The sequence below is a fragment of the Gossypium hirsutum genome, chromosome D08 (genome assembly GCF_007990345.1).
Source record: "Gossypium hirsutum isolate 1008001.06 chromosome D08, Gossypium_hirsutum_v2.1, whole genome shotgun sequence".
NCBI lineage: Eukaryota > Viridiplantae > Streptophyta > Magnoliopsida > Malvales > Malvaceae > Gossypium > Gossypium hirsutum.
In genome coordinates, this window is record NC_053444.1 from 2805870 (window position 1) to 2830876 (window position 25007).

At 32.9% G+C, this 25007-nt stretch overlaps 3 protein-coding genes and 1 pseudogene across 3 annotated transcripts; 1 reads left to right on the top strand and 3 right to left on the bottom strand.

Moving 5' to 3' along the window:
- Positions 1–305: 305 nt before the first annotated feature.
- Positions 306–2816, bottom strand: LOC107920418 (syntaxin-51). Its single transcript, XM_016850127.2, has 5 exons — positions 2598–2816; positions 2221–2423; positions 2045–2145; positions 1885–1929; positions 306–799 (listed from the first exon to the last, which is right to left on the bottom strand). The coding sequence occupies exons 1-5, from the start codon at positions 2810–2812 to the stop codon at positions 668–670; spliced, it is 696 nt and encodes a 231-aa protein (XP_016705616.1). The 5' UTR covers positions 2813–2816; the 3' UTR covers positions 306–667.
- A 3011-nt stretch (positions 2817–5827) lies between these two features.
- Positions 5828–7744, bottom strand: LOC107920648 (40S ribosomal protein S8). The gene is made up of 5 exons (XM_016850456.2): positions 7511–7744; positions 7334–7406; positions 6560–6887; positions 6236–6405; positions 5828–6094 (listed from the first exon to the last, which is right to left on the bottom strand). The coding sequence occupies exons 1-5, from the start codon at positions 7512–7514 to the stop codon at positions 6019–6021; spliced, it is 651 nt and encodes a 216-aa protein (XP_016705945.1). The 5' UTR covers positions 7515–7744; the 3' UTR covers positions 5828–6018.
- A 3131-nt stretch (positions 7745–10875) lies between these two features.
- Positions 10876–14628, top strand: LOC107920692 (probable WRKY transcription factor 20; annotated as a pseudogene).
- Positions 14629–18122: 3494 nt separating this feature from the next.
- LOC107918680 (mitochondrial import inner membrane translocase subunit TIM50) lies at positions 18123–22281 on the bottom strand. Its single transcript, XM_016848266.2, has 10 exons — positions 21920–22281; positions 21742–21830; positions 21280–21316; positions 20478–20539; positions 19717–19830; positions 19506–19610; positions 19311–19409; positions 18781–18937; positions 18520–18622; positions 18123–18428 (listed from the first exon to the last, which is right to left on the bottom strand). Exons 1-10 carry the CDS (start codon positions 22206–22208, stop codon positions 18380–18382), a joined length of 1104 nt encoding a protein of 367 aa, XP_016703755.1. The 5' UTR covers positions 22209–22281; the 3' UTR covers positions 18123–18379.
- Positions 22282–25007: the final 2726 nt, after the last annotated feature.

The following is a 25007-nucleotide window of genomic DNA, read 5'->3' on the forward strand; positions in this document are numbered from 1 at the left end:
AATTATATTTTATACTTCTATTAAAAAAACAGTTAAATTAATTTTTGTACGTTAGACCAAATAGTAAATTAATCAGACAATGCTATGTGTATTTTACTTTGATTTATAAAGATCCTATAAAGACCAATTTTAAGAGTTAAAATGAACAGAAATGACAAATTACAATTCAACTCTTAATACAAGAACCTCTAGGATACTTTTACCCTATTATTACATTTAAGTGATAATGTCTTACAAAGATTATATACAATCTATGCATTAGTTTATTATTGAATAGGGTAATTTTAAAAGAAAAAGTTCAAAAGTAAATCAAAACAAGCTCATGTCATTCAAGTTGACATTAATTTAAGAGTCAAAATAAATTTACAGAGTTGTAAATACAGCTCACTCAACAAGACAACTACTTCACATCTTGTTACATGGACTCTCTCATTGTTCTAAAATACCTGTGTCCAGCCATTGTGTCCTTTGAAAAAAATTGAGCATACCCACAATTATATCCGACATTTACTTCGAGTCCAAGTAATATAGAAAATATTCAAAGAACAGGGGGGAAAACCGAACAAAATTTCCAGCATATAATCAAGAGAATAAAAGTTGAAAAAACAAATTCTAACCACAAACAAAACAAAAAGAGCAAGTTTGTTGGGTTCGGTGTTTGTTGGTATTACAAGTATTTGATGAGTAGGTATATGATGACAGCCAGAATCACGATCCCGATCACAGCTAAAAGCATGCACATACAGGAACAACTGTCTCTGGTTCGCCTGTTCAATACCGCCAAGTTTTTCTGCACTCTCTGTTACAAAACAAGATAAAACCAAATGAAAACATATTTATTAGAAGCCACCTCGATATCAAAGTTATAGGAACTAGCAATGTCGTCGAGAAGTGACCCTTAAAACTATGCACCAAAGGCACTGCATGCATTACCACTTATCAGACAAGCTAGCATTTGATCAGGTGCATGCATGCCTAGTACGCTTGGACACCTTTTTTAGTAAGACAATAGATGCAAAACAAGTCCATATATTATAAGTTCTCTTCAATGTCTTATTTTTAATATTTTTCATTAGCATATTACCTTTACCGGTAAGAAAGAGGATGATATTCGAGTATTCAACAATAAACACGGGAAATCATGCATGCATTAAACAAAAGGAACAAATATTCGGCATGCTTTTCAGATAAATTGGAGCAGTCTTTAGTGTTTATTATCATAATTACATAACTTAAGCATAACACATACAAAAAACACAAACATGTACATATCGCGCCTATCTTCACTCAGGTGATTTTTTTTGCTGTGTATCACCTTAAGATGACACAATGATTCTAGTGCTGAGAGTGCATCTTACACCCTCGGCGACACTAGAAACGAGTATGGTAAGTGATAAAGGGTGTTCTACATTCTAACTATTTTGGACTTGAGGCACTAAGAAAATACGCGCACATCGCTTTCAACATGGAATATTTCAAATGATCCAACCTTGCTCGCACTACCAACATATCAATGGTCACAAACAATATGGAAGTAAAGCAAAAGCAACATTTTCATATCAACAGTTCTGTATTGTTTTATTCTGCTTCATCTAACAGCTGACAAAGAATACTACTGATAACCGGTTTGGTTCCAACAGAATTCAATAATCAAAGACTATGTAGTTCTTAGTAAACTTGAGGAGGATTTCATCTATTACTAATAAAGCTTGGATGACTGTCGAGTGAAAATATAAAAAAAGACGCATACCACTTTAGGATCACATCTGAGTGGACCATAGAAATATATTCAAAAGCAGTAACTGGATCTTGTTTAATTCGAAAAAAGAAAGGAGGATATTTTGCAATGCATATAAAATTGTTAATTAATAATGACTATTTTACCAGCAGACGAGAATCAGAAACATCCACGTGTTGGTCCAGGTCATCCTGCACAGAGGAAGCACAAGATAAATGTATTATGGTGGATGAATCAAACCTCACTAGCATTTATTTTATAGAAATAAGAGGCAAAAGAGTATAGCAGAAATAAACAGAAACATACAATTAGTCGGGTTTGCAGATCAAGTTCTTCATTGACCGCCAATGCAATATGCTTCGTACTTACTATTGTCTCCTCCAACTTCTCAAGATCCTCATCTTGCTCTGCTCGAAAAAGGACAACCCTCATAAATCGAGGAAACTCAAACCATTTTGCAAGCTACCACTAAAATAACTTGCCTTTCATTATTTGTCGTTGAAGACCAACAAGGCCGGAATTATCCAAACCAACCGTTCTACTCATGGCATCCGGCTTACTTTCGGGCCCCAACAAGCTATCTCTGTTAGCAAAGTTTGACATGTTGAATGCAGAAGCCATCTGGTTCACTTTTGACCTCAGGTTTGCAACCATGTCCTTGCGACGATTCATCTCCTTCTCTGTTCTGTAAGCAAAGTATAAAGCATCAACATACGGTCAAAGTTGGTTTGGTCATGATAAAACATACTTCAATAGTAAGCAAATAACGAAGTGCCGTGTTTATAAACATCACATACAATCAAAATCACTAATCGAACCTCAATTCAGTCCTATATGCACCTCAACTAAGATGACTTACAAGGGCTTCCCGGTCGGTCTAGACAAAAGGGACTGCAATCCATCAAGTCTAGTCCCTAAAATAGTAATCTTTCTTCGTATAGCCGATGCATGACGCTGAGTTTCTGGACCCGAAGCAGGCAAGGAACTCCTTTCAGATATCATGGCATTGATATCATCAACCATTTTTACTGCTTCATTATATTCTTTTATCCATGAGTCTGAAGAAGATGCCATTGACCTTAAACAAATAACAATGAAAGTCAAAATCTGATCTTTAAAAAAAAAAAAACTTAATATATAACCAGAAAGCATAAATTTTACACACTTGAAAACATCATTCAAACTATGAAATAAAACATATAAGAGAAATTAACCAAAGTATTAATAATTCTGAGAACAACATTTCCTTTTATCTCCTCCTTTTGAATTTGATGCCCTTTTTAAAAAAGAATTAGACCATTACCCACAAGGAAAAATAAAATTCTGTTTGCAACTGGATATCAGCTTATATTGAAAAAAAAAGAAATCAAATTATACACACTAATCCACTTAGTAACATAAACTTTATTTAGAACCATCAACAAAATCCCCCCCCTTTTCTTTTCCTAATTAAAAATAAAAAGAAACTCATATTTATCTCTAAAAAAACCTTCTTTGAACTGGGTATAAGTTCAAATATTGAATATTTTTCCCCAAAATTTAGTAGCCAAATTAATCCCAATTGTAAAAGGAAAAATAAAAGAAAAAGAAGGATACTTCATTAAAAACCCATCAATACGTTCTTTTTATTGGATGGAGTTAAACAAATACATGTATAATAAAATGCAAAATTCAAGTAAAAAAGCGAAGTTAGAAGTAACTTACAAAGAAGAAAACTTTAAAAGAAGAAGATGGAGCTGTCGATCAAATCCCGAAAAAGAAAAAGCTAAAACCCAGGAAAGGGAAAGTTCTTAACTTTTGAAGATCCGCGTTAAGTAATCAATTGATTAATAGCATTCTCTTGGTTTTCTAAATGGAATTAGCTGAACTTGATAGAAATTATGTATCGTTGAATTATGGAATAAGAGAAACGGCGTCGTAGAGGCTAAGCGCGCATTTTTCTGTTCTTTTTATAAATAAAAAATTTAAATAAATCTTATCCAAAATTTAAAAATAAAAAACATAAATAAAAGTTATTTTATTATTTGAATTGGTAATTAAATTAATTATTATTATTATTATTCTGATCTCGTCCAATTTAATCGATGCTTGTATTTATCTTTATCTTCATAGTCATCAGGATAAAGTTGGTATTGATAAGATTTTTTAATTGTTTGATTATTTTATGGATTCTTTCTATCATATTATTTATTCTTTTTTCTTAATTTTTTAATGATATTTTAATAAATTTTTTCATGTCAATGAAAAATAATTTTAGTAATTTTTTACCCCGAACCTTGAATTCAAAACCTTAAAACCTCGAGCCTTGAATCTAAAACCTCGAACATTGAACACCGAACACCAAACCTGAACTCTAGGGGTTTGAGGTTCGAGGTTCAAGATTTTTGATTCAAGATTATGGTTCGAGGTTTAGGGTTTGGGATTCAAAGTTAAAGTTTTAAGTTTAATATTAGGAGTTCAAGGTTCTAGGTTTAGAATTTAAGGTTTGAGTTTGAGGTTCAAGATTCTGGGTAAAAAATGTACCAAAATTGCGTGAATGGAAAAAATTATTGAAATATCATTAAATAATTAAAAATAGACCATAAATAATATGATGAGAAAAGTGTCATAAAATAATTTTTCTTATAAATCTTTTATACATTACAATTTCACATTTAAAAAATTCCAAGTTGATTTATGTTAAAAAATTCTTAAATCCTATAAAGTATTTTTATCATTATTATCTATATAACTATAATTTAAATCAAATGATTTTGTTTTTATTATTATCCCTTTATTTATTTTGACATTGATAAATCTCATATATTATAAAATATCTTTATCATAATTATCTGTTAAAATCGTTATTACCTATTAGATCATATATATTTTTAAAAATAGATCATAATTTAATTTTTAAATCATAGTTATCTTTTAATTCTAATTACCTACTAATAACTCTCTCTATATATATATATTATGTACCATGATTTTTTATTCTCAATTTACAGTTTTCATTTTCAAAAGTACATTTAAAAAAAATATTACTAATATTTTCGTTTTTTTAAAGAATTTTGTTTGTATGTTTTAACCTATGGTATTTTTTAAAAACTATTCACTTAATTTATTACATTTATTTATATGTTTTTACTACAATATTATGTTTACTCAATTTTGAATTCAATGTGCTTTAAAAAAAAATCCCCACTTAAAAATTGCTTGAAATTTATAAAAGTAAAAAATTGAGACAAAATTCGATAGTTAAATCATGTTAATATTTTTTATTTTAAACTCTTATTTTATTATAAATTTTGTTACTATTTTAGAAATATTTACTTATTAAGGGTGGGTTTGGATGGGCGATTGAGTGCGGTGCGGTGCGTTTAGTTTACTTTTTGTCTCACGCTACAGTATCGCTACAGTATCTAATCTCACAGCTACTGCTATTTTTACACTAATAACAAGTAAACGCACCGCCCATCCAAACTCACCCTAAGTTGCACATGTATTTTCAATTTGTTAATAAATATTTATTTTAATATTTTTAACATTTTTAATGTGTTATTTTTTAAAAAATTATATAAAAGAATTTAATAAAAACAAGCCGAGCCTAAGCTTTAACATTTTTATCAAAATTAAACTTGAACAAAAATTTAAATCTATTTTTCAAGTCGAACCAGACTTGAGCCTAAAAACAGGCATAAAATTTTAATTGTGGCCCAAAACAATGGACACCCCCCACACAGTATTTATTAGTAATTGAATGATTTTGTAGTGTTCAAGTATAATTGTGTTTGCTTGGACACATGCTGTGCATTGCAGATTCTTTCTTCTGAGAAGCAAGAGCAAATCACCATCACGCACGCTACTACCAAACAATTCTCACATTTCAATCTCACAAGGCAGCATGGATTTCTTACAATATTGATGTGCATTGTTGCCATTAAAGACTAGCCTACAAATCAATAGTAGCCATCATTTTAAAATTTAGCTTCAATTGCGGAACACTTGAGAGTAATCCTAGTCCCTCCCTACCTCATAAAGTCTACCAACTTTGGTCATTACAACCCCCACCCCCAAAAAAAGAATCAGAAAAGAGGAAGGCCTGCATTTATAAAGTTCAAGAATATCAAAATTCAAACACAAATATTATATTGTTCAACATTACACAACAACCCACTAGTTGACATTCAAACTAAAAAGTTCAAAAACTAATACAATCTTGAATGTCCTGTAAAAAGATAAAAAGTAGCAAAGAGGAGATTCTATCATGATATATAAAAGCTCACATAACAAAATTTTTAGGCAGCTCCCTTCCCCTTCTTTCTCTGGATCTTCTTCATGTAGAATTCCAGCTCTTTGCCTTCCAAGATATACCTGTCCAACCCATTCAACCTCGCATTAGAATAAGAATGATAATAGTTACAATGATAAGCTAGTTGCATAGTGAAAGGGGAGAGGTTTAAGGAATATATTTTAAGGCTTTTTTGTAAGAGAAGTTTCGAGTCAACGACGTACCCATCAGCACGGCCACACTGACCAGGCCTTGAAGAGATACAAGCCAACAAACGACCACTTGCGAATTGATCCTCGATATGTGGATCTAGCTTGCGATTCTGTTGACGTTTCTCCATCTTCCTCAAGACATGGTTGCTCTTCTTCACCTCCTCAGTGCCAGTTTCACCTTCCTGTAAACAAGAAATGCCATCATTTGAGGATTTAAAGAACCAGACACAGAAGGCTAAGCAAATAATTGCAACTAAAACAATTAACTCATCACATAGGAGCTGATCTATTGAAATAGTGCCCATGTGATTATAGCATAAAAAGTATTCGCACTACCTCTCCTTCTTTCTTGGCTGCTGTTTTTTTCTTGCGACCAATGTCGACACCATAGTGCTGGAGATACCACTGCTTGAATGGTGCAGCATCAACTTGAACAATAGCACTCTTAACCAGAGTTTGAGTACGAACCAACTCATTGTTGGATGCATTGTACACCACATCCAAAATTCTGGTCTTACGAGTCACGGCCTCACTTCCCCACGAGTAGTTTCCAGTGTCGAGCCTCAGAGCACGCCACTTGACATTTCCACCACGAACCCTAATCCTCCTAACTGTCTTGTTGCTTGATAGCTTTGTGTTTGCTGGTTGCCTTCCAAGCTCATACCTTAAAAAAATAAACCACCAAAATTTAGAAATATATATATGAACATAAACTCAAAAACACCAAAAGAAACAACACTCTAAGAAAGAAAATAGGACAAGATCTATGGCATCTAAGCAAAAACTAATATGGCACAGCTTTTACAATCATTAAATAAATAACATAGGTTTTAATCTTTGGTCACGGTATACGATTCGAATAAATATACAAAGAAAAAAAAACCAAATAAAGGTAATAAAATTCCTCCAAAAATTCATGTGACAGAAAAATGAAGCTAAATCTGAAACTAGAGGCTAAAACCTGTATATTTGGTTAAGTAAATTACAAGGACACAACCTCTGCTTTTAGAACATCCTAAATCAACTTTCTAAGATATCAAACAGAACAAAATACTGATCAAGAAAAATCAAACAATTTTTTTTTTGGGAAATAATGGGTTTGATTATTACTTTCTCTTCTTCCTCCAAGCCTTCTTTTTACCTCCAGTGGCACGCCTCTTGTGCATCGAACCACGAGAGATACCTACCAAGAAAAAAAGATAATAAACCCATTTAAGCAATAAATTAAGCAGAAAATTACATGATTTAGAAGAGATTAGTGATGAGCTAGAGGAATTTCAGAATTACCCATTTTGACTGCGGAAAAAGTTCAAGGGTTTTTTTTTGGGGGGGGGTCTGTTGAAGCAAATCCCAGAAGAGACTGAAGCTAGGGTTTGAGAGGCAGTACAGCCATAGGCGGAGATTTGAAGCTTTGCAATACACAAAAACCCTAGTTTTTGTGAAATTACAGTAATGTCCATGTTGGGTTGGGTTGGGTTTATGTTGGGACAAAAGTAGTCAATAAGTACATTATCTCTTTTGAGCCCAACTAGAAAAAACATTTGGGTTCATTCTTTAGGCCTAACTTCTATAGGATGCTTTTTTTTTTTTAATTTAGTAGAGATTTTATACAAAGAAAAACATCTGGCTAAGAATAAGTTTACTTAGAGATCAAAACTACTAAACACATGTGTATTGAATTTTAACTCGACTGTTATGGATATTATTATCAATTTAGAATGACGTGGGTTTGAGTATGTTAAAACTCATTATTCTCCTATTTACTTGTTGGGGAGAGGTTATTAGTAGTTCTAGGTATTGTATAAAGAAAAAACAGATATAATCGGAACCTATAATAAGATTAACAAAAACGTAATTAAATACAAACATGAACATGCATGTCGGATCAAATCTGATAACATACAGAGACCTAAATAAATGGCAAAACGGTCCAAAACGAAGCCCTAGAAAATCGAAGCCAACCACCATTGGAAAAAACTCCATCAGAGAGACCAAACTCTCAACCGTCGGGCAAGGCACCAGGGAGGGCAAGCCATCAACGCCAACATCTGACATTGTCGCTGCCGGGAAACCAATGGAGAAGGTTATACCAGTCAATTTATTTTCACCACAAAAGAACATAAGATGGTCCCCAGCTGTAGGAACTGGTACTCGAGGACAAGGTGCAACAGTCGATTTGATTGTCAATCGCACATGTGACGGTGATACTGGAAGAGAACCCATCTCGATATAACAAAACGAGAGAAAGATGGTTTGTCGTTGTATCTATAATCTTCAGTTTGTTTAACTTAAGAGGTGGCAAAGATGTAGATATCAATGAGAGATTTTTTAGGCTTACATGAAGATTTAGTCTCTCAATGTGTACTTTTTTTTAATCTTATTTTTGTATTTAAATTAGATAAATGATTGTATAAAAAATGGGTGTCACGTCATCCTTATCATTTTCTAATTATTTCAGTTCTCGATGTTAATAATGTACAGTGGTCAAATAGGATCATTTTCTTTTCGAGACCTTTTACTTTTTTTTTCATCATGTGGGAGTTTGAATTAATTCTCGTTTATCTACTTCTATCAATATGGAGGGGAAAGGAATGTCGATACTTTGCTACAAATTTTATTTTGTACACTGTAAGGGGTTTCGTTTTTCTATTAATAGGAGTTTTGGGTCTCGATTTATACGGTTCTAATGAACCAACATTAAATTTTGAAACATTAGCTAATCAATCATATATCGCCGCACTTAAAATAATATTCTATATTGGATTTCTTATTGTTTTTGCTGTTAAATTACCGATTATACCCTTACATGCATACATGGTTCTCGGATACTCACAAGGAGGTCCATTACAGTACTTGTATGCTTCTAGTCAGAATTTTATTAAAAATAGGAGCAACAATTATGAGTCTATGTAAACCCCAAAGCATAAGTTGTTACACAATTATAGTTATCTAATGAGGTATTTTATCTATCTAGATATGATGTCCATAGGGAATCAACAAAAAATTATCATGTTTCAATTTTTCATTGAATAGATTAAAATAAAAGAAAAGATAGAATTTTAATAAAGCACGCAATGTCTTGTCTCCACTAGAACGTTATAACAAAATAAAATAAAGACATATATAAATAGAAATGCTATATTTGCGCATGTTTAATAAATATAACCCTTTTCGTAAGCAGTTCAATTATATTCTAAATATTTTACTAAAAATTTTAAAAAATTAAAAAGTGGGTAAAAAATCTATCTTCTCTGCAAATTGTTTTTTGAACAACGGAGTCCATGAAAAAAATTAAGCTCTGGAAAAATTAACTCTCTCCTCATATATATATATTATGATTATATTGTTTTTATCTCAACGGACAGATCAAATCAGAAATTCCTTTCATTTTTCTCTTATTCAATTGAATTGGAATATGTAAAATCATAATAATGGTAGAAATTGAAATTTTTTATATTCTATATAAAACTCCAGTCGACTAAATGGCATTTATCCATTCTTTTTCTGTATTTATTTATTATAAATATAAATTAAAAATTTGAGTTAGAAGTTGTTTGTTTGGTGGCTAAAATGCCTATTTTTATTTGTATATGTAATAATGTGTAGTTTCTATAAATAAAGTTTCAAACCTTCAAACATAAATAAATAAATTTTCAAATAGGGGTGAAATAAAAAAAAATTGAAAGGTGAGAATTAAATTATATATTTTTATAATAGTAAAAATGTAATTTTATCATTTTAATAACTTATATATTTATAATTTATAAAAAATTAAATTAATTTTTTATTGTTTTTGAGGAAACCAAAATGTAATTTTACCATTTTAATTTTTAATTTATAAATTATAAAAGATTATAAATAAATAAAAAATCATTTTAGGACCGAACCCTACCAGTCTTCTGACTTCACCACGATTTCAAAGCTATAAATCATGAATGTTTATAACCTTTTGAAGAAATTAAGTATTTATAGTACTTTTAAATTATTGCTTTCTTCTCATAACAATAATCATGATTAAATTGAATTAAAATTACTCTTTATTGCCATAATGATAGCATAGCTAGGGGCTGGCAGTAGCCACGATCTCCTTAAAATTTTTCATTTAGGTGATTTAAAATTTTTTAAAATTTAAATTAGTAGAGGTAAAGTTACTTTTTACCCCTAAAAATGATAAAAATTTGATCTAATCATTTAAAAATTATAAAGATATAAGTTATTAAAATGGTGAAATTTTATTTTTACTATCGTAAAAATTACAATTTAATTTTGACTCTTCTAAACATATTTTATAGCTTCGACCGTGAGTTTAATACATAATATAATTTTTTATTATAACATATATATATATCCTTAAAAATACACATAATAATTTTCATTTTATTTAAAACTTACTTAAGAAATTTATTAAACTTCAAGATTAAGAAATAATTCTTAATTGATAATTATGAGTTAATTTTATTTCAATAAAAATACCACATTAAAAACAAGTTTTTAAAAATAATATTTAAAATGATATAAGATAATTATTAATGTTTTAAAAATATATAATATTAAATTTAATTGTAACATATAAATAATAAAAATTATTTAGATATACAAAAACTTGGCCCAACAATTTCAACTCATTTATTTTTAATTTTATAGGAGAACCCGAAAAAGGAAACAATTTCAACTGAATTTACTGTGAAACTCCTCCCATTTTCATTATAGAAATTAAAAAAGGAACTTCTTTTGACTCTCTGCTCTTCACTGTATATATATATTTTTAGCTTTGGTTTATGGTAATGGAGGAACAAATATTGGCTCCTTCTTCTTCTTTACCTACTCAGCACGTTCTATCGGGTTCGGCTGGTTCTGGTGGAGCTCGTTACTAGCTGGTGGCTCCGTCTAAGCTACCAATCTCAAGGTCGGCTTGTCTTACGACCCCACCTGGGCTTAGTCCTTCGTCTTTCTTGGAATCTCCTGTTCTTTTATCAGATGTTAAGGTTAGAGCTGTTTTTTTTTTAATTTTTTTTGGATCGGATTTGGGTTATGTTTGTTTCCTGAGAAAATAGAGGAAAGTGGACTTCTTTTTGAAAATTCACTGTTGAAATTGAATTCTTTTCCTTTTTTAATAAAAAAAACCCAAGATTTTTCCCTTTTTTTTTCTTTTAAGTGATTGCGGAATTCAGCAATGTGAGGCTTCAAGGATTTGATTGCTAATCTTTCAAAGTAGCTTTTTAGTTTTAGTGGGGATTTTTTTTTTCTTTTTTCTTTTCATATTGGGTTTGATTGGCTAGGCTTTTTTTGCATGATGTGATTTGGATTTAATTGTCAGCTAAAGAGATGCATAAGGAGAAAAATTATGGTTTTCTGCTGTATTTATTTGCCTTATTTTCTTATTTAAAACTTAGATTCTGATGCTTTTGTTATTGCAATTATTAGATAAAATTATTAAATATGGCTCTTAGTGTCCATGGATATTTGTTTTATGAAAAGAGGAATTAGGCTTTTTCTTTTTAATGAAATTAATGCAATTGTTGTTTTTCCTCATAATGAATCTTCCCCCTTTAGAATGTGGGAATTATGGAAAATTATATAAGTGCTAGATAGGAGCAGTACAATATTGGTTTGAACTCGTGTTATATAAGTGCTAGATAGGAGCATTACAAGATTGGTTTGAACTCGTGTTATGTAAGTGTCTGATAGGAGCTTTAATAATCAATGCCGGTGTTGAGGTCGAGTGGATTGATGGATCAATGCTTCTTTAAAGGCCGTTGTTTTGATTTATATCAAAGGATGAATGTTTTGTTTAATGTTTGATGCAAGGAGAAAATGAAATCAATCTATGTGTATGGTGCATGATCCTCAAATCCTCCAAATACTAAGTTCTAAGCTCACACCCGAAGACGAGTAACATAGAAATGAATTAATGTAAGTTAGAAAAGACACGATTGCCTGTGACTTAATAGAGTATATGACATCACATATAGTTGAATTTGCGAAAGGAATATAAGTAGTGGAAGCTTAAGGAGTTGATAGGTGGTTTTTTCGGACTTGTTTTCGGCATAAGAGTAGGTTAACTCGATGAATATTTTATTGAACGGATTTTGCTTTTATATATCTTTATTTGATTTGTTCTGGAATCTTTTCTTTTGTCCCCCTTATTTGTGCTGAAGAGAATAATAGCTGGTTGTTGGTAAATGGAAGCAGATCGGTTTTATAAAACCATATTGAATTAAAAGGTTGTTGATTTGCATCTTGTTCTCCCAGGTGGAGCCTTCACCGACTACCGGTTCGCTGTTTAAGCCTCAACCAGTGCATGCCTGGGTTGCTTCTTCTACATATCCAGAATCTGTTGCGTGTTCTAATGCTTTTGATGAAAGAAATACCAGCTGCTTTGAGTTTAAACCCCATCCTATATCAAACATGGTAACTTCCTGATAAATGTTAATGGCTATTTCAAGATCCTTGGCACACGTAAAACTTAGCAGCCTGTTATAAGATCTTTCTCGTAAAGTTATTGAACACTGACATTGTTATCTAAGTTCATTATGTTCTGTTTGTTGATTGGTATAGCTGACTAACGTTTTTTGCTCGTTCAAGGCATCTGCAGATTTAAACCATCAAAGAAGTGAACAGTCTCTGCACATTCAAGGTCAAAATGGGACTGTATTGTTCGATTCATCAGCTTCAGTTAAGAGTGAGATGGCTGGCCTCTCAAATGAGTTGAGTCTCTCGGTGCCTGTTCATACAGCTACTTCTATGGTTAGTGTTCCTCCTGAAGTTGATGTTGAAGAGTTAAGTCAGATGGGAAACCCAAATATTGGGATTCAGTCGGGGCAGTCTGATCATAGAGTAGGTGGTCAATCCGTGTCATTTGATGATGGATACAACTGGAGGAAGTACGGACAGAAACATGTTAAAGGAAGTGAATTTCCACGCAGTTATTACAAATGTACGCATCCTAATTGTGACGTGAAAAAGCTATTTGAGCGATCTCATGATGGTCAGATTATGGAGATAATATACAAAGGTACACATGATCATCCTAAGCCTCAACCTAGCTGTCGATATTCTTCGAGTAATATCGTGTCTGGCCAAGAAGAAAGATCTGACAAGCTCTCATCTTTGAATGGTAGAGATAGCATATATGGCCAGACAGTTCATAGCGTTGAGCCAAATAGTACTGCAGATCTATTGCCTGTCACAGCTAATGATGATAACGTAGATGATGTTGACGATGATGATCCATTATCAAAGCGAAGGTACTTATTTTCCTATAGAGACTTTAACTTCTTTTCCCTCTGGTTTTGTCTGCTTTGCTAAGTGAAACTATGAAACTATGAGCAGGAAGATGGATGGTGCAATCGATATCATTCCTGTGGTGAGACCAATACGGGAGCCCCGTGTTGTTGTTCAGACTCTGAGTGAAGTTGATATACTGGATGACGGGTATCGATGGCGCAAATATGGCCAAAAAGTAGTGAGAGGAAATCCTAATCCTAGGTACATATTGTAAAATCAATGATGATAGAACGCCAGATATAGTAGTATTCATATCTTGTTTTGCATAAAGACTCATTGCCATTACTTCATTGTCGCTTGCGTTTGGATTTGTGAAGGAGTTACTATAAGTGCACAAATGCCGGTTGCCCTGTTAGAAAACACGTCGAGAGGGCATCTCATGATCCAAAAGCTGTTATAACCACATACGAGGGAAAGCACAATCACAATGTACCTACTGCAAGGACCAATAGTCATGATACAACCGGACCAATACCCGTGAATGGACCTTCAAGGATTAGATCAGAAGATAATGGTGCCATAAGCCTTGATCTTGGTGTTGGGATTAGTTCTATTTCGGAAAATAGTTCAAACGAGCATCAGCAACTGCATTCTGAACTGGTCCAATGCCATCCGCAGACCGGTGGCTCTAGTTTCAAATTTGTTCAACCTCATCCAATGGCAGCATATTACAGTGTCCTAAACAGTAGCGACATGAATCAGTATGGATCTAGAGAAAATCCAAACCAAGGTCCCGGCGTCGAAATTACACTCTTAAATCATTCTTATGCATTTCCACAGAGCATCGGAAGAATACTAATGGGACCATAAATCCGTGAACAACAAAGGTGACGAGAAATAAAACGTGGACAGGATGCCATTTTTTCGATCTTTACGACTGGTAAAAGAGAAAAGTTAGGATTGAATTCTGCAAATATGGATTGTTATATATATATATTGCTTGAACTCTGAATTGATATTGTTAACTAGACCTACAAAATACTTTCTGATGGGAAATCACGATTTGTATAAATTACAGGGTTTGTACAAAAGTGGAAGTGATACATTACATGTATAATTTTTTCTTACAGGATCAAGTGTTGTAAAAACATGTTCCTGAATTGGAATTTGTGAGAAAATGTTCCTGTTCTTTTCTTGACCATTTGTCAAATCAAGGCTTCTCTACCAAGCATCTAGATAATAAAAAAATGATTGCTTTAGGTCTGTTCGAGAGCTTGAAATATCCAAATCATTTGACCAAATATATGAAGAATTAAATTCCAAGCAGTAATATCAGCTTCACAGGGGAGGAGACCATTCATTCATGGCAATGATTCAGACAAGCTTTGCATCAAGCTACTTCCAAGACTCAAACCAAAGTCCGAAAACTATCTCAAAATTATACATGAATTTTGTCAAAATTTGACATAATTTTGATTCAAAGATAGACATTTAAAGAAATGATTACAAATAAGTGAAGATTAGAAGCCACAGATCCACTTAAACCAGCTCTCATTAGAGATCAGAACTAAGCCAGATTGTCTAAAGAGAAGCATTTTGCACCAAATCAAAGCTAAAATTAAAGTGATACTAAACCCCCACAAAAGATGGCGCCATGAATTTCCAGCTGAAATTTTCAAAGGATTCTACCAAACAAGAGAGGGGAATTGGAAAAGACTGACCAGAACTCATTAAAAGCTGAACCTTCAAAATCTGCAAACAGATCAGTGATAAACCCTAGAAGAAGGCTGAGGTCCAAGCTTGAGATTACCCAAAGGCACCAAGATGCAGCTCTGATTGACTGAATTAAGAGAATCATTTTCACTAATGAAAAAAAAGGGCAATTTTGCTTAGGCTTAAAAATACAATCATTTAGCATAAAAAAAACAAACTTTTTTCCAAGAAAATTCTGGGTATTCTGTTTTCCAAGTTTTAAAGACTTTTTGTCTTTTGTTTTGATGCGTTGAACAGGCAGATGACGGGGGACAAGGTTTACCTGGTAAATATGCTTGTAAAAATATGGTAAAAATGTTATCTAATCCCTTTTAGTTTTGATATTGAACAAATTGATCCCTTTTTAGAAAAAAGGAGCAATCTAGTCTTTCTTAATTTTGGAAGTGAGCAATTTAAGGATAATTTATCAGGATGATAACTTATTCCGTCAATTTGGTTTTAATTTATAAAAATTTTAATAAATTTAGCCATCAACATTTATATATCTTCAATTTGGTCCTGATTCTAAATTTTTTGATATCCAATGAGGATTAAATTTGTTGATTTTTTTAGAATCGGAACCAAAATGATAGAATTTGTAAATGTTGATAGTTAAATTTATTAGTATACCAATCAAAAGTGGGATAAATTGACAAATGAAAACAAACACTATGATTAATTGTCCATGATTGTTAAATGCATCTGAAAGCCACATGTCCAAGTTCATTCCAAACGTGATTTTTATTAATTTTTTTGATAAATTTAATAACTCTTAAGAATTTTAAAATAATTTTATATTTCTATAATTTTTTTAAATATTTACTCACATCAGTAAAATTTAATGATTAAACTTCGTCAATGTTAATGGATTCACTACATTTGTTTTTTGCTCCATAAATCAATTTATCTTTTGATTAACTATATATATAAAGGTAAATTTCACCCATGGTCACTTTAAAATAGGGTTTATCTTATTTTGTTACTCTATTTTTTTCTCAATTTAGTCAGTCTAATTAAGATAAGTGTTCAAATTAGTCATTGCCGTTAAAAATTCTGTTAGTCCACTGACATATTTTTGACGTGATACATTAGACCATTGATTGATTGACACGTGACTTTTTTTTTAACTTTTGACTAAAACTATAGAACTCTTTATAATTAGCCAAAACTCTTTGCTTTTATCTTTTGTTTTTTTCTCACGGTTTTCCGAAATGACACATTTAGGGTCTCATTTATAGCTCAAAGATAAGTTTCTTGGGGTGATTCTTTATTAACCTAAGCTGAAATTAACAATCCATGTTGCTCCATGAAAATCGTATCGATGAGTTCTGAATGAGAAATTTTTTAATATGATGTTTTCCAATTTATTCAAGTCTTAACAATTATCAAAGATACAAAATTCATTACCATAAGCAGCCAAGTCCACATGATTTTTCTCCTCTGCAACCTCCGTAGCATCTTATGTTCCTGTAAGGTGAGCATCAAATAATCTTTATGATTGATAGAGACCACCAGGGGGTGATGCTTCCAGTGAAATTGGTCTTTCCTTCTAGTCACAACCCTTTCCAAGGTTTTATTGGTGCTCCAAATGCGGCACATGAACCACTATTTTGTGATGGTTAACTTTAGCATATCTTGCCATGTCCTTAATGTAGTTACAGTTTTGTCCTGCTCTTCAAAACAATAGGATTTAGAGAATACAAGGTGCTGCTCCTCAACATTGATGGGAACTGCTGCCTTACATCCATTAGCACCATAGTTCTAGCTTGACGCTTTGTAGGAGGCATTATTTAATCTGTCTCTGGCTAGATGTGTGATTTATGAGGGGGTGGTACGTATATCCATGAATCGCTCTGTTTGGGTTTAAGTTGAGCCAATTTTCGTCCCAGCCTTTCTCATTTTTCAGCTCCGTTTCTGTGTTACCCTACTTCAGTTTCGGCTCAGGAAGTTGGTAATGTCAAAAACAGAGTACATTTATCTTTTATTTTATTCTTTTTGCATTGCTTACATTATATATATATGTATGAAAATGAAATGAATTGGAGAGGACGAGAGGGAAAAAAAAAGGGGCCAAAACAATGGGGAGATCTTAAGAAAGAATGGGCTGCTTGCAAAAATGGAGATTTACAGTCCCCAATCGATTTGTCAAATCATAGAGTGAAAGTAATAAAGAAAACTGGAAGATATACAAGCCTTCTCATTCAATTATAAAAAAAAACAGAGGCCAAGGTATTTCTGTAAGAACTTAAGCAATCCATCATATGTATATATACACACACACATTTAGGGTGAGTTTGGATGGGCGATTGAGTGCGGTGCGGTATGTTTTTGTCTCACGTAACAATATCACTATAGTATCTAATCTCACCGCCACCGCTGTTTTTACACTAATTGCAGGTAAACACACCGCCCATCCAAACTTACTCTTCGCTTAAGTAAGCTATATATATCACAATAAATTCTTCATCTTCTTCACTGAAAGGCCAATGGCTTTAGGCAGATGCTGTTAATTAGCTGTTGTTTCCATGGGTTTTAAAATGATTTACTATAAAGCCGAGATGATGATAAACAAAAAAACTTGATTTATAGCTAGGAAATCCGGGATTGTTGAGCAACATTTTCCAGGTTTTGTTTCATCTTTCACTAAATGGATGAAAAAAACCTCTCTAGAACCCCCCAAAACAAAAGAAAAGGGAAAAAATGTTTTGAGCTAATTATAAGTAAAAAAAAAGAATACTATGTTAATCACTCAATGGGTTAATATGCCACATTAACAATCCAGTAGTGAATTAACGAGATTTTTAACAGTGATTAATCGAACAATTATTTTAATTAGAGTGACTAAATTAAAAAAAATAGAATAATTAAAATTGGACAAACTCTATTTTAAAGTGACAATGGGTGTAATTTACCCTATATATAATATAAGCTATGCTCAAAATTTTGATTTCATCAAACAATTTAAAGATATTAGAAGCTTGCCTACATCTAGGCAAAAAAATAATAAAGTTATTTTGTCAAACATTTAAATGGTGCAGTGAAAAAATGGAATTCATCAAAGTATGATTTATCAAAAAAAATAGTTTTTTTTTACTGGCAAAATTGGAGCTTGAAAAACTTGGACAATACCGGCTTTCACATTCTTTTGCTTCCATTAAACTATACATAACTCTCTCCTCATCGCCACCAGAATCGACCTTGCTGCTGCCTTTGTTCTTGCTTTCGCCTGCATTATTATCACTCCGAAATCAAAATGTCGTTTTTTTAAACAAAATGATTAATTTTGGTAATACATAAGGGTAAGAAAGAAACTTCACCTCTGATATTCTTTAGAACGCTCAAGAAACTCTTTCGCGAGATCTTTTCTTTCATAAGATTGTAATACTTGTCTGATATCAGCTGGACTATTGCGCGCTACGTCTGTGGAAATAAAAACCAAAACATGTAGTACCAATCAAGAGAGACTGTTTAGATCGATCAAATGTAGACCCTATTGACTACGCCGGTTGGCACACACACCAGATTAAATTTGAGCAACGGCAACAGGCAAAGAATAACAGAAGTAGCATAAAACTTACATTCAAGAAATGGAATAAGATCCAAAAGTGCTGTATCATCTCCCTCGAGCTTAAACGGCTTAATAGGAACACAATTTTCAGGTTGAAGGCTAGACTCAAATGCATGAGCACTCACGTATAAAATCTTGGCTGGATTCCGGTTAAGCTTCGAGAGATCCTGTCAACAGGAACTATTTGTTAAATGAATACTCAAGCAGTTAAAGACATTATCTCATAGATTAATGGGTAAACTACAAGAGAGGTCACCCAACTAAGGATTTTTTTTCTTTTTTGGTTACTCAACTATTCAATTATCCTTTTTTGGTCACCAGCTCACTACCGTAAAAATGAAAACACCCTAAAATCTAAGATAGTTGGGTAGCCAAAAAAACAGAATTGAATAGTTGAGTGATCATTTTTTAACTTTCCATAGTCAGGTGACCAAAAAAAAAAATCCATAGTTGGGTGACTACTAATGTAGTTTACCCTAGATTAATACACTTAATGGGGGGGGGGGATGCTTCCAAAGAATGTGATCAATTGTAACATACTCTATAATGCTTGCCATTCTGATATTTAGTATCACCCCTTGATAGCCTATATCGTATACAATGGTTAGGGTCCAACCTTTCGCAAACAGGATCGACATACTGCATATAACAAAATGAATACAAAATTAAATTGCCGGTAACATCAGTTATCCAATGCTCAAGTATTCAAAATGGTTGCCACAAAGGGAAAGCTACCATATTCATCTGGTCGGAGTAAACAACAATTTCATAGAACTTCGCCAAGTGTTCCAAAAAGGCATCAACTCCAGGTCTTTTGAAGGTACGCCAGCCTCTCTCTCGCTTTTGCCAACCGAAAGGGAGAAAAAAAAGTAAAGAAAAGATAATTAGACATTAAAACATGAGCATAAAAACATGTTGTTCTTGAGGATGCAAGTCAATTTCTTACCTTCCAATCTGTATAAAGTAATGTCTCGTTAAGATCTAGGACAAGCGTAAAAACATGTTGTTCTTGAGGGTGCAAATCAGGAAGAAGCTTATCTGAGGTTGGTTCAGTAAATTCCTACAATATGACATAGTAAGTATAAGAAATAAAGAAAATCTTAATGCTCATATGAAGAAGAAAGGTCAAATTCTGCTATTAGACCTTATACTTTGTGTAAGTTGTGGATTTAGTACCTATACTTCAATTCGGTCATTTTCAGTCCCTCTACTTTTAGAATTTGAAAATTTTAGTCCTAACCAAATGAAAACTACTAAATTCATTAAGTTTTGTTATTTTCAAGATTTGACACGTCAAACATATTATAGCATGTGTAATACCATGTCAGCTTGTTATTTCCACATATTAGTCACAAAAAAAATCAGTTAATAGATTTAACGGCTGTTGTATTGAAATTTCAAAAGTGGAAAAATATAGTGACTAAGAATGATCCAGTTAGAGAACATAGACTAAATTTATAACTTTACACATGATATAAGACTAATAGCATAATTTAACCAAACAAATTTAACTGCTACCATTTGGTCAGGACTAAAATTTCAAAATTTGAAATGTACAGGGACTAAATTGATCAAATTAAAGAACAAGTAGTAAATCCACAACTTACACAAAGCACATGGTCTAATAGTAGAATTTGACCAAGAAGAAAAAAAAAGAGTCTGACAATACTAAAAAAGCCAGAACCAAGAGAGAAGAACAGCACTCACCAATACGTTTTCTTCCACCAACCTCCTGAGATCCAGATAGGATTCAAGTGCTTTAGCTGGAACTGGAATTTTACGAGCAACAAAGGCGTGAACAAATAAGAGTGGAAGCAGAACATGTAAAGAAGTCGAGCATTGAACAAGTTAATAGATAGCAATTATCATCAAGTAATGAATTTTTTTTTTTGCTGGCTCAACAAATCCATTTATGATGAACCCAATAATTCTAAAGAAGGTAAAAATACTATGTAGGCCCTTGTACTAGGAGTCAGATTGCATTTTGTCCCATCTACTCAAAAAATGGGTAAATTAATCCCTGTATATCAGATCCAGTAGCAAATTGGCCCATCTATTAAAAATTTCATTCATTTTTTTGTTAAAAACAAGTCATTGTATGTCAGCATGAGGTATATGTGGCACGCCACACATAACTATCTAGTTATTCCGTCAACCACGCCAACTTCTAATAGTAGAAATGGATGAAAGTTTTAACAAAAAAGACCAATTTGCTCTTTGATCTAATGTACAGGAACTAATTTGCCCATTTTTTGAGCCATTTTTAGAGGAAAGGGGGTAAAATGCAATCTGACTCCTAGTACAAAGGTCTATATAGTACTTTTACCTTCTAAGGAACATTTATGGATGCATTTAACTAAAAATGCTTACACAAAAGGCAAACATAGCTCACTTTCATGCAAATATTCTTCTAGTTATTAGGTTAACATAAAGAAGAAAGAGTGTAGAGAAAATTGTTGCTATGAACAAAGAAAAGAGCAATAAGAAATAAGCATAATAGAATCCTCACCTGTCATAGCAGCAGAGTAAAGCAAGCCTCGATATTTCTGAGAGAAAAAAAAGATATGGAAAACAACTGATTCATTCATAGGAGCAACAAAACAATGGCCATATCAAATTCAGAGTGAACGGTCATTAGGCCATCCCAAAATTTTTGAAACTTTTATAATTAGTGAAAGTTCCCGTTAAAACTTTCGAAACTAAAAAAAAAGAAATTTAATTAGACTCCTACATTTTTTGCAAATTCTCAGTAAATCCCTCAAAATTTTAAAAATATTCTAGTTAGGCCCCTACTTAAGGCCAAGATTCGCCGCTGATCAAATTACAAAGAGTAATCAAAAGTGTTAAGCATATGAGTGAGAATCAAATTGTAATAGACCAAATATATGCATTACTGTAAAAGGCATTATTCAAACACTAAAATAAAATGAGAGAAAATTTTTTTAAAAAACCCAAACAAATTCAAACATACATCAATAGCAGATGCATCTTCACTAGGAGCATAACTTGCTGCAGCCCGCAATGCCTTTGCCTTCTGATCTACTTCCTCGTACGAACACTCTGCAAATATATATATATATAATCATCTAAAAAAACACCCGCATTCTTAAACAATAATACAAATTAAATCACAAAAAAAAGGAACTTACTGTAAGAGAGATAACCAGCATAGCCAACAGTTCCAGTGACAGCTCCGACGAGTCCGTACTTGAGAAAGCTCCAAAGTTTCCCTCCCGAAGCTGGAGGGAAAGTTTCCGGGGCCGGCGGAGGATGAGGCACCGGCGATTGATCGGAAAGAATGGATTGTGAAGCAATGACCGTTTCTTTAGACGGAATTGAAGATGAAGTATCCACTCCTGAACTAAATACCCTTCGATTAATGATCTTTGAACTGCATTTATGTGAACTTATTCGCGATGGAAGAACAATCGAAGACATTTTTATTAGGGTTTTGATTTTGGGGTGTCGAGTTGGCTTTGTTTGATGGAGGTTTTAGTAATTGTTTAGGGTTTTTCGGGTTTTACAGATCGAACCCGACACAAGGGTTATTTTAAATCGGAATGTTTGGAAACTAGTTTGGGACAATCTTGAAGTGGAATAGTGGAATCTCAAACTGGAATGGGCCAAAATTCTCTTTTGTTGTCTCGTTTAGCCTTTATCTAGTGGTGAAAGTTTGTTATTAAATCATGGATTTAGTCCTTGTATTTTAATTTATTTAATTTTAGTTTTTATATTTTCAAATTTTCATATTATCATTTCCTAAATAATAACATTTAAACATGTTTAGGTCAAAATTTATTATTAGTCTTGTTGACACCATTTTTTTGATAAAACAGGGTCGACTTAGGTTTTGAAAAATGAAAATGAAAGTGGGAGTCGCCACCAATCCTTTTTGATGAGGTGTGATCAGATCACCTCAAAAAGTAGTTGTCTTTAATAAACGATTTGATTTTATTAAAACAACAATTTTGGTTCCCGAAATTCAAAAAAATGGGTTCGGGAGTCGGTTACGTACGAGAAAGGATTAGCACCCTCATAACGCTCAAAATTGGTACCTAGTTGATTAATTAATGTCTTATGGGTGTGTTTGTTTGGTGGAAAATGTTTTCTAGAAAACATTTTCATTCATTTCCGGTGTTTGTTTTGTGTAAAATGATTTCCATAGGAAAACATTTTACAAACACGGGTAAAATCCAAAGCAAAATTTTGGAAATTGTCTTACCGATTTCTAATCCGTAAGACATTTTCCCTTTCTCCTTTCTCTTCTAAGCAATCTTCTTTCTCTTCTAAGCAAATCTTCTTCCACATCCTCTGCCTCCTCATCTCCGTTCGTCACCTCACCTCACCATCTCCGTCCGTCATCTCCGTCAACCGTCGGCCTTACTTGTATTTTAAAGAAACCTTAAAAATTAGCAGCCACAGTCAAGAAAAGAAGACCCAGAAGCAGTGGTTCTCTCTCTGTCATCAACAGGTATTTTTTCTGTTTAATTCTTTTAAAAATCCAAATTGTTTGTTGAAGCTTCCATTGTTGAATATTCCAGAAAACATTTTTTCTGTTTAATTTTCACTGATTTGATTGGTGGATCGGGTCTGGTTCCAGAAAACAAATTCTTAGCCTAGTAACAACCCATGATCGATGACAGTTTTTGTCGCCACATCTAAAGAAACCAAAAGGAGAATCAGAGAGCTAGGTAAAAGGGAGTTTGTGTGTTGTAGTTTTTTTAACTTAATTTCATCTTTCAAGTGTTTAAGTTTATTATACATTCTTATTTTTCATTGTGTTGGATTGATTTAAAAGGAAGTTTGTGTGTTGTAGTTTTTTTTTCTTTTTCCCTTCTGAATTTCTTTGCTTTGATGTTTTTATTTTGTTATGTTTGAGATGATGACTGTTGGAATCATTTACAGATAAAGAGTCTTACAGACGACAGATTCTGATTCTGTTAGTGCCAAAAACGATGCCGCTTTGTCTGATTCACCCGAGTTAACTGACTTACCCAACGGAGGTGCTTTCCAGAGGATTCATGCTTGGAGGGAATTCAAGTATGGGGAGAATAAGGAAAGTGCTGATGATGCTAAAAGTGGGGCTGAAGTTGGTGTTTTGAGTACTGATTCAATGACTAAGTTGGGGGAGTCAGAAATGCAGAAGAAGGGGCAGAAGGTGGAGGTGGAGATGGTGCACCCATGGCCTGAGTGGATAGAATTGATGGAGAGATTAGTGCAGCAAAATTACTTTGATCATAAAAGAAGAGATGATGAGAAGATGGTGGAAGACTTGGGATTTGATATGACTAATGTTGTTAAGGAAGTCAAGGATGATGCTGGAATTGATTTTAAGGACTACAAGACTGTGCAAACTGCTTGTATCAATTCTGGAAAGGATCGATTTAATACATTGAGGTTTGTATGTAAGCTATGTTATTTGGTTTATAATGATTGGCATTGTATGTATAATGAAATGATTCTGTTTAGATTGTAGTGCTATGTTGCATAGAGATAAGTTTACCTGAATTCGAGTTTGGTTTGGAAGATTATTGGCATAAATATATACTTGCTACAATTTAATGTTGGTCCCTCTTTAGCAGTCTTCTGCTTCTTTGGCTGAATTAATATGTTCAATTTATGAAAAAATTGTTTATGGAAGGACTTATTTTGAACCATTTATTTTGATTAGTGTTAATGGCCTGCATGAAAAAATTCATGATGCACCATTGTATACATTTGATCCGTGGCCTGCATGTAGCAACTAGCTATACTTCAGCGAGTTCAAAATTCTAAAGATAACTTGTATAACCTTTTTGCGAATAATGACTACAGGTTTGTCTGATTGAAGGAATAATTGATCAAGTTGAGGGAACAATTCATGTCTCTTGGGTGCAGCCACGAGTTTTGGGGATTCCACAGATCAAATCCTTGCGTGACTGATTGGATAACTGGACGGGAAAAGTACATAATATGCTTGGTTATCAATTGAGGCTGAAACACCTGATCTCGTTACATCATGAATTTTTTTCTCTAATTCCTTTCTACCATTGTAACAATTTTGTTATTTGAAAAGGGTAAGAAAAAGGGAAAGTGAAATGATGAGCAATGAAGATAGAGATAAGCGTTTGTCATTTGCGGGTAGAGCCATCTTTGTATGATTCCTTTAGTAGGTATTGTTTGATCCTTAAATCTCTGTTTTGAAAGGAGCGGCTCATGTACTAAACTTGTAACTTTTTGGCATTTGTTGGATCTACA

Bases quoted from the DNA above. Each gene is read 5' to 3' on its own strand.
- LOC107920418 (XM_016850127.2), bottom strand. From the start codon at position 2,812: ATGGCATCTTCTTCAGACTCATGGATAAAAGAATATAATGAAGCAGTA. The intron at 2,424-2,597 runs GTAAGTCATCTT...CTTTGCTTACAG, and splicing joins AGACCGACCGGGAAGCCCTT to AACAGAGAAGGAGATGAATC. The intron at 2,146-2,220 runs GCAAGTTATTTT...TTTTTCGAGCAG, and splicing joins TCAACGACAAATAATGAAAG to AGCAAGATGAGGATCTTGAG.
- LOC107920648 (XM_016850456.2), bottom strand. The intron at 6,406-6,559 runs GTAGTGCGAATA...TCTTGTTTACAG, and splicing joins CAGCCAAGAAAGAAGGAGAG to GAAGGTGAAACTGGCACTGA. The intron at 6,095-6,235 runs GTACGTCGTTGA...TGGGTTGGACAG, and splicing joins CAGTGTGGCCGTGCTGATGG to GTATATCTTGGAAGGCAAAG.
- LOC107918680 (XM_016848266.2), bottom strand. From the start codon at position 22,208: ATGTCTTCGATTGTTCTTCCATCGCGAATAAGTTCACATAAATGCAGT. The intron at 18,623-18,780 runs GTAAGTTTTATG...TTATTTCCACAG, and splicing joins TCTTATTCCATTTCTTGAAT to ACGTAGCGCGCAATAGTCCA. The intron at 18,429-18,519 runs GTGAAGTTTCTT...ATAATAATGCAG, and splicing joins CGTTCTAAAGAATATCAGAG to GCGAAAGCAAGAACAAAGGC.